A 9652-nucleotide genomic window follows, 5' to 3' on the forward strand; every position below is an offset into this window, starting at 1 on the left:
ATTTCTTACAAGTCATAATAACCATTCCTCTATCAAAGTACAGAAGCAAAAATGAAAGACAAGAATTCAAAATTGACCATAGGACATTTACAATATGTCTTGATTTATATACCGAGCCACGTTTGAAGTATATAATCATAAATGGACTAAATAGTATAATTTAAAGATATACAGGGACAAAAAAGGGGTACATGTACTAAAATATTAAACAGCAAAAAATCGAACTTGAAAGAACATTGGAAACGGAAAGTCCCTTATCAAATGGTAAAATAAAACGTTCAAATAAATAGACAACAACTGTCATTTTCTTGACTTGGTACAGCTTTTCCTTATGTAGAAAATGCTGGATTAAACCTGTTTAAATCTTAATCACTATAAAAACAAACAATTATGCCAACAAAGAAAAACCAAATGGAAAATAGATGCACAATAGACGAATCACGTCAGCAAAAATGAATGACAAGAATACACAAAAAAATACCATAGCATAATAATACATTGATGGGATGTATAAATACCGTGCCACGCCAAAATATACTTAAAATAGATTAAACAGTAAATGTTCAAATTATGCAAAGACAAATACAAAATACTATAACAAGTAATAAATGAACAACGTCAGTACCTATAATCTATACTTCAAGATCATCATTTTTTATTTGTGAAGTTCAACTAGGTCTTGGTATCTTCCGATGAACGTTTATCAACTGAACGCTATAACGTTCATACCGCTTCAGATAGAACAATGTACAAACTAGTCGGATAATACTCCAAAAGTCTAGAAATCCACCATGGGACAGATGCATTCGATGTTATAAAACAATTACTTTTTTTATTTACTACAAAAAATGGTGCATGTACACGTTTTTTTTGCGTTTTCTTTTGGCAGTGCACAAATATTTCCAAGAGTAATAAATATGGAAAACTATAGGTTTGAATTAATATTTAAATAAACATAAAGTTTGACGTTTGGTAAAAATAATAGATCGCTCCTGATCTTCTCATTGTGAAATAAAAAAAAATGTTCATATGCAAACATTTTACTGTTCTACATAGGAATAGATTACCATAGCCGTATTTGGCACTACCCTTTGGAATTTTGGGTCCTCAATGCTCTTCAACTTTGTATTTGTTTGGCTTTATAACTATTTTGATCTGAGTGTCACTGATGAGTCTTATGTTGACGAAACGCGCGTCTGGCGTAATAAATTATAATCCTGGTACCTTTGATAACTATTGGTAAAGAGTTAGCGACCGTTTGCCGAAATTTTGTTTTGTAATGAAGGATTTGAAAACTTTTAAAAGAACGAGATCAAGTGTTCCGACAATCTTGTCAGACTGATTGGAATGTTATATTCCGTATCAAATATTAAAACAGGGAATAAGACAAAACTGGTAATAAGTGGGCCTTTGGGGAAAAATGTGTGTGACAAGAGAGACAACTCCATTTTTAATTCAGGTAAGGCAGTCTTGTTATTCAGAGTAAATGTTGATAATGTTATCAGTAAATAATCTGTCGCGAAAAATCTATGCGATTACTTTTGTTTTGGCGTCCATTATTAAAAAAAAAAAGGTTCGTGATTGCACAAAAGGTTTATTCACACAGACATTTACTAAAAGTTATTTTAAGAATACTTATCTTTTTACTGAACTTAAGTGTGTGATAAAAAAAAATCAAACGAGATACTAACGTCCTAGGTAATTTATGAATAAAAAAATGAACGAAAAAAATCTCTGTTACGCATAAACAACCGACAACCACTGAGAGAATTACAGATAATAAATTTTTTGAATTTTTGAAATTGCTTTGTGTTGTTTGTAACATCTTTCATTTTTGCTTGTGTGATTTGTCCATGTGACTTTTTGTGTTTATTTGATACATACGACGTGGCTCTGTACATCCCGCCGTTGTGTTATTGTTCCATTATAATTTTTGCTTACTTTGAAATTGAACGACACAATTATTTTATATCTCTACCTGTGTGACGTTTACATTCTGATGTCAAACACGCGATTCTACGCCAGAGTTGATGTTAATCTATAAATCATTCGGTCCTGGTACTTACAATCTCTCAATCCTTTATAGGATAATTTAACATACATAAATATAATACAAAATAATACAGCAATGAATGATGTGATATATACTTTTTTGTACTTCTTTGTTAAATGTTTTTTGTGCTTTTGTTGTGATTAAGATTGTGACACGGTGTTGACTGATGTATAAGACGTGTCAAGGTACTTTTCTATCCCAAATTCATGTATTTAGTTTTGATGTTATATTTGTTATTCTCATCGGATTTTGTCTAATACTTAGTCCGTTTCTGTGTGTGTTACATTTTAATGTTGTGTCGTTGTTCTCCTCTTATATTTAATGCGTTTCCCTCGGTTTTAGTTTGTTACCCCGATTTTGTTTTTTGTCCATAGATTTACGAGTTTTGAACAGCGGTATACTACTGTTGCCTTTATTTATGTACCCCTATTTTGACATTTTTGCCTTTCATGTCTGTTTATTTTGTTCACGCATCGTACTCAATATAATGGAATTTGATGCGACTGTTATACAAGTGAGCGGTTTAGCGCTATAAAACCAGGTTCTACAGATGAAAATGTCTGTACCAAGTCAGGAATACGACAGTTGTCCATTTGTTTGATGTGTTTGTGCTTTTACTTTTGATTTTGCCATTTGATTAAAGACTTTCCGTTTTGAATTTTCCTCGGAGTTTAGTTTTTTTGTGACTTTTTTTTCAATACTCAAATATTAGTAATACGATGTTAACACATGTTAAATTGGAAAAAAAAATATACAAAGATAACATGAGGATTATAATCCTGGTACTTTTGCTTATAGAACTGAAATATGTGCTGAGGGAAATGAAGTGTTTAAATTTTAAGGTTTATTTTGTACAATTGGAGTCTTTTTCACAATTATAAGCTTGTTGTTTAGGAATAATATATAGTATATAATAAGACGGGCAACAAATATTTAACTTTAGTACTGGAATATAGTTGAAAGCAGTGGTTTGAACAATAAGAAGCAGGTCTCTTTGAAAAATTCACCAGCAAGATTCACATCTAGGTGCTTGTTTTCTCAGCAAGTATAATGACAGAACCGTTGAATGGTGCTGCATCCATATCCAATGAACTATCATCATCAAAGATTTCAATGATTTTTAGATCATTCATTTTGACGGTGCTTATAACATCATCTCTTGTCAAGGATACGCATTGAAACCTTTCACTTCCAACGGTATAATGGGTACAGTTCAGGATTCCGATCAGAATCAGTTTGCCCCCTGGTTTCAATAAAGATACTACATTTTTCATGGCAATATGATATGAATCTTTATCTGGACAGGCGGATTCAAGACAAGCACTTGTACAAATGACATCAACTTGTTCTAACTTGATTGGATCTAAGGGGTTGGGTAAATGTACATCGCATGAAAGTACTCTCTTAATCTTCGGTCTTAAAGCAGCCTCTAGCTGTTGCCAGTTGTCTCTAAAATATAAATATCGACATCTTTTACAGTATAAAACTTTATGATTAATCCTTGTGTGATTTGTTTAACACTTATTTAACGTTTAAAATCAATCCTTTATTCTCTAAAATTGCCCAGAAAAACTTTACTTCAAGCGGTTCTTTTTTTTTTTTGTGTTTTATAGATAGCTTGTGTACACAAAAGTTATAAGTATAATCCTATAAAAGAAGATTATCTCATAAATTACGATTGCACACAAAAGATAAGCAGCAGAAAAAAAAACAATAGCTCACAAAACACAACATAGACAACTATAGACTCAGCAACACGAACCCATCAAAAACTTGGGGTGATATTAGGTGCTCCGGAAAAGTATCCCGAAACTGCTCCAAATGGGACACCGTCGTGTTGCTCATGTTATTACAAACCTGGTAATCAGTCTTATTCGCTTGGTCACATTAGTGAAAAAAGGACTGATATGTAGTAAGGACATTAGGAACATATCCGCTATCATATGTGGAATATATAAAAAAAAAAAAGATGTTGTATGATTGCCAATGAGACATCTGTCCACAAGAGACCAAAATGACACAGACATTAACAACTATAGGTTACCGTACGGCCTTCAACAATGAGCAAAGCCCATACCGCATAGTCAGCTATAAAAGGCCACGATAAGACAATGTAAAACAATTCAAAGAGAAAACTAACGGCCTTATTTATATATTTTTTTTTAACGAAAAACAAATATGTAACACATAAACAAACGACAACCACTGAATTACAGGCTCCTGACTTGGGACAGGCACATACTTTTGAAAACAATGTGGGTTAAACATGTAAGCGGGATCCCAACCCTCCTCCTAACCTGGGACAGTGGTATAACAGTACAACATAAGAACGAACTATAAAAATCAGTTGAAAAAGGCTTAACTCACCAGATGGACAAAAATACAAGTGGACATGGCCGGGTAATTGTACATCCCGACAAAAAAGACACTAGGAACAGATCTGAGAGTACTCGCAGTTATCTGACTGCTAGTTCAAAGCCACTAACAACTAATAAAACAAATCATGCATCTAATGCAAATTCGATAACGTCCAACCAAGTCATGATGGTGTCCGTAAAATTTCGAAGGGATGAATTCAACTTCACGATTTGGAACTCTTGGTTCATTAGCTCCCTTGTGAGCAGCAACCCTCTATCATGGTTATCATGATATGAAAAACAAGCCCGGAAATATCGTTTCAATTGGTAGATATATACTCCGTATGCTGTCGCTGTTCGAATGTTGCTACGTAGAAAAGGAAAGTTCAAAATTAGAAAGTTAAATCATTTCTTTTGTCGTAAAGTTTTGTTTTCAACCTACCCTCATTGTCAATTTCTAGATGTAAGTCAAGATATAACTGTATCTATTGTATCCTTTATCTCAAGTTCTATTTGATAGACGAGTTCAACATAGTCACCTAATTTTGAATTATTTAGTGAGAGAAAATCATGTATAAAGCGGGATTTAAAGTTAAAATATTTTGCTTACTTCTTTTGTTTCTTCCTAAAAAGTACCAGTATGAAATCAACCTCATAAGAACAAGAGAACAAGTCGGCAAGAAGTGGGGCACATTTGGTTCCAATGGGTTTACGATTGTTTGACGAAAAACACGTCCGCCAAACGTGCATAGCATTACAGATATATTTGTATGCTTTCTAGTCATTATTAGCTCTTCTTTAATACTAGTATATATCTAATATGAAAATAAGGAGATGTGGAATGATTTCCAATCAGACTATCTATATAAATAAAAATACAGAAAGGACCGATCTGAAAAAAATAGTTCAACGCCAATTCTAATTAATAAGAAAAACATGTTTTTTCAAAACAAAAATATCAGCACACGAATTATGGGTTAAGAATCTGTAAGTACTCTGAATAAATCGTTACCTTGTGTTATGCAAAAGTATAGTTATTGCATGATTGAAAACCATAAGCGCTAATTACTGGATAGCAAATAGTGAATCGATTTGTATTAAACTATTTTTTAAAAGATCTAAATAAATTGTTAAATCGATCGACTACCGTTAGGAACACGTTAAAAAGGTTTACATGAATAGTAAATGAATTTGTTTAACGAACTCTTTAAACAACATCATACTAGAAATATGGATATGGTATTGCGTTTCTTATAATACAAGTTATACGGCTACCGCAAAGCACCAAAACCAAATAGTGTATCTATGGGAGAAAATAGAAAATACTTTCATTTATTTTGTAAAAGATTGCCAGTCACAGTGAATCTTGGTATCGTATATGTTTAAACAAGTATAATTCGTTCATGGAACTGTAAATATTACTATTTTAAACACCATAAAAAGGACCAAAAGAACATCATCGTCTCAAAAAAAAAAACCTCTGGGATAAAACAATATTTCACTTTTTATGTTACTTTTAGTAAAGAGTTACTAAAGGAGCGGCGAAAGATACAAGAAGGACATCCAAACCCCCAAACTGAAAACAAACCGACAACACCAAGGCTGAAAAAGCAAAAGACAAACAGACAAATAATAGTACACAAGACACAACATAGAAAACTAAAGACTAAACAACACGAGCCTCACCTAAAACTGGGGGGTGTTCTCAGATGCTCCGGAAGGGTAAGCAGATCCTGCTCCACATGTGGCATCAGTCGTGTTGCTCGTGTTATTACACACCCGGTAAATAGTATAATTTGGTAGTTCACATTCGTGAAAAGAGAACGGGGTTGTAGTTACGACATAAAGAACATACACGTTATCATCTGTAAAACGGTTATTCCGTAACGGTCAATCAACTCGTGATGGCGTCCGTAAAATTTACGAAGGGATACTTCACCATTTGAAACTCTTGGTTTAATAACTTCCTTGTGAGAAGCCACTCTCTATCAAGGAAATACAAGCCCGGGAATATCGTATCAAATGGGAAATATATACTCCGTATGCAGGCGGAGTTACCAGTGTGAAACAAAATGCCAAAATTAATAACAAAAACCCCAACCATTGTTCATGATGGAATTATAAAAGTCAGATTCCTAGGGGCAAATGTCAACAGTATGATAAAACAATTCTTGGTTATTTAAATAGTATGTTATTACTATCAATTTTTATTTGTTTCTAATAAATGCGTCTAACCAGATTTTACTTAAGCTTGGTTATAAACTGAAAAGCAAATCTGGTATGAAAACGCAATGGATGCACATTCGAATACCTGTCGGTAAATTTAATTGCTAAAACAGAAACATCGATTGGTTTGTGTAGCCAACAATGTGGTAGTGATATAAGATAAACACTACACGGTAATTCTATAGAAGTACAATAAATTATTCTGCGGTCAGGTCCGTACGCTCCACGGTTAGTCAACTTAACAATGATATAATAACCACATCTCAGACCTTCTCAGAACATTTCAATGTCCATACTATATATTTAGCTACCTAAATAGCACAAAGAAAACCGTCAAATATCGATTCTTCTCTGCTACTAGTAGATGTTCTACAACATTTTACTAGTTTCCTTACTACTATTAAAGAACTAATAATTTACTCTTCTTATGAAGCAAAACAATGAAATTAGTCATTTGTGTAGCGTAAAGAAACTATAAGAGGTATTTAATAAATTACATGATGTTGTCGATTCCATTTATTTTGGTTGACAGTTATGAATTTTCGACTCTCTACACTACATGTTCATATATTCCTCAGAATCATTATAAAAAAAACTTGTCATAGACGCAAGGCTAATAATTGAGTACGCCAAACGTTTCTTCTACAAAGGACGTTAATTCCATCGGATGTATTATGAACGGTATTTTCTGTATGTGCCTTTCCCACTATAGTCAAGAGTCTGTAATTGAGTGGATGTTGTTGGTTTCTAAATAGTATATTTGTTATTTTTGTTTATTTAGTACATAAGTCAGACCGTAGGTTTTTAACATTTAGATTGTTTTAAATTTTTCAGGTTGTTGCCTTTCATAACTCACTATATACAGTCTGGATTCTGCTCACTGCAGATAGCAATGCAGTTATTTTCAAGTCAGGAGCCTCTGGCCTTTGTTAGGTTTTTAAAATTAAATTTAAGTTCTTTTATATGTTTTGAAGTTAAGTGTGCCGTCCATTTTCACTGAACTAGAATAAATTTTATTGAGGGGCCTGTTGAGAACCACCTCCGTGTACGGGATTTTCTTGCTACGTTGTAGACCGATTGTCAGCCTTCGGATGTTATCTGCTCTTTGTCGGGTTTTTATCTCTTTGACATAATCCCATTTCTAGTCTCAATTTTACCTTTGTCTTCCTTGAAGTTACTTTATAAAGTCCGTGATGGATAGTGATCAAATTGACAATCATATCACATCTTGTATATTGTAGCTGTCACAAAGACAATTTACAGTTTTATCAATCTCATCATATTTCAAAAAAACTTTGGTTTCAGTTACTCACCGTGGTACCCAAAGAGATGGCTTCCAATTTAATGGTGTCTAGATGTTCTTGTTAAAACATGACTATAAAGGGCAATAACTCCTTAAAGGGTCAATTGACCATTTTGTTCATGTTGACTTATTTTTAGGTCTTACGTTGCTGTACAGTATTGCTGTTAACAGTTTATCTCTATCTATAATAATATTCAAAATATTAAATATCCAAAAGCTGCAAAATTTTCTTAAAATTACAATTTCAGGAGCAGCAACCCAACAACGGATTGCCTGAATGGTCTAAAAATGTCAGGGCAGATAGTTGTTGACCTAATAAACAATTCTATCCCGTAACCTACCAGATTATTATAATGCATTTTCTTTAAAAAGAACATACTCAACACTGAACTATGAAATAAAAAACTGACTTTTATTGTCCTTTACATGTCTATTTCGATTTAATTGTGTTTAACGCTTTTTCCTCATTAGCGTAGACCAAAATTCCATTTGTTCCTTAAAAACAAAAGACGCCGAAGTAAAGAAAAAAGTCAAAGAAAAAAGGTTTCAAATATATTATTCTAACCAACAACTTACTCATTTCCATCTAGTTTGCTGTAGTACTTAAAATACATATCCCAATTATGAGCACCAGCATCTTTTTTCAACCACTTTTCTTGCATGTCTCTATTAGAAGGGGAATAGTCTGTCATAATTATTTCATCAAACCATTTTGCTGCCGGTATAACAGTGTGTATACAAGGTCCAGATCCAATTTCTAAAAGACATTTTCCTTTTATAGTCCCTGAAAAATCACAGTGTACATGCTATAGGAAAGTTTTGCTTAATTTTATCAACATAAAGATTAAACGATGAAAACACAGTGACATGTTAATCTTAATTTTTACTTTCACTATGCAAGTGTATATATGGTTCGACAGGTAATATTTGTATCAGTACAATCAATTACCTTGTTTCTATAAATAAACTTACCTTACCTTTTGAAAATATGTTGTGAAGTGTTTTTAGTCTAAACTCTGTGAAAGTAAATCCCTCGACTTCAATCTGGTTGAACAGTGTATCTGCATAAACCTTTCCATCAAAAATCTTCTTGTAATCTTCACCCGTACGAAGTTGAGGTGTGGTAGCCATATCTGTGAGCTGCTTGTGATTGAAGCATGTACGATTAAACTTGATTATGTTAACAAATAACAACCAATAATCAATACTGTGATGCAGTTTTGTTTTCAAATGTTAATGTTACAATCAATATCAAATAAGGAAAATATAGTTTGTGGAAAAATCATAGACTTTTCTATTTTCCAAATTTTGAAACTTTTAGCCCCTATTAGTACTATAACAACTACATGCATCGTGTTGCTCAAGGTAAACACACTATGGGTAATGAGTGTTATTCGTTAATGTCACAAAATACAAAAACAGGACGGGATTGTGGTACCGACAATTGGAACATATCCATGATCATATGTGGCACATGTCTCCAATAACGGTCAACCAACTTATGATGGCGGTCGAACAATTCTTGAAGGGATAACTTTACCATTTGTAACATTTGCTTCAATAGCATACGTTTGAGCAGCATTTATGAAGGAAATGATGATAGGAAACACAAGCTCGGGAATATCGTATCAGATGAGAAATATATAATCCATATGCAGGGGTTATTTGAATGTTGCTGCTTAGAAATGGAAAGTTAATTTTTGGTGAACAGAA

General features: G+C 33.1%; 1 protein-coding gene across 1 annotated transcript; it reads right to left on the bottom strand.

Moving 5' to 3' along the window:
- Positions 1–2882: 2882 nt before the first annotated feature.
- On the bottom strand, positions 2883–9122 carry LOC143056368 (indolethylamine N-methyltransferase-like). The gene is made up of 3 exons (XM_076229458.1): positions 8917–9122; positions 8516–8723; positions 2883–3502 (listed from the first exon to the last, which is right to left on the bottom strand). Exons 1-3 carry the CDS (start codon positions 9068–9070, stop codon positions 3076–3078), a joined length of 789 nt encoding a protein of 262 aa, XP_076085573.1. The 5' UTR covers positions 9071–9122; the 3' UTR covers positions 2883–3075.
- Between the last annotated feature and the right edge of the window lie 530 nt (positions 9123–9652).

The sequence above is a fragment of the Mytilus galloprovincialis genome, chromosome 1 (assembly GCF_965363235.1).
Source record: "Mytilus galloprovincialis chromosome 1, xbMytGall1.hap1.1, whole genome shotgun sequence".
NCBI classification, from domain to species: domain Eukaryota; kingdom Metazoa; phylum Mollusca; class Bivalvia; order Mytilida; family Mytilidae; genus Mytilus; species Mytilus galloprovincialis.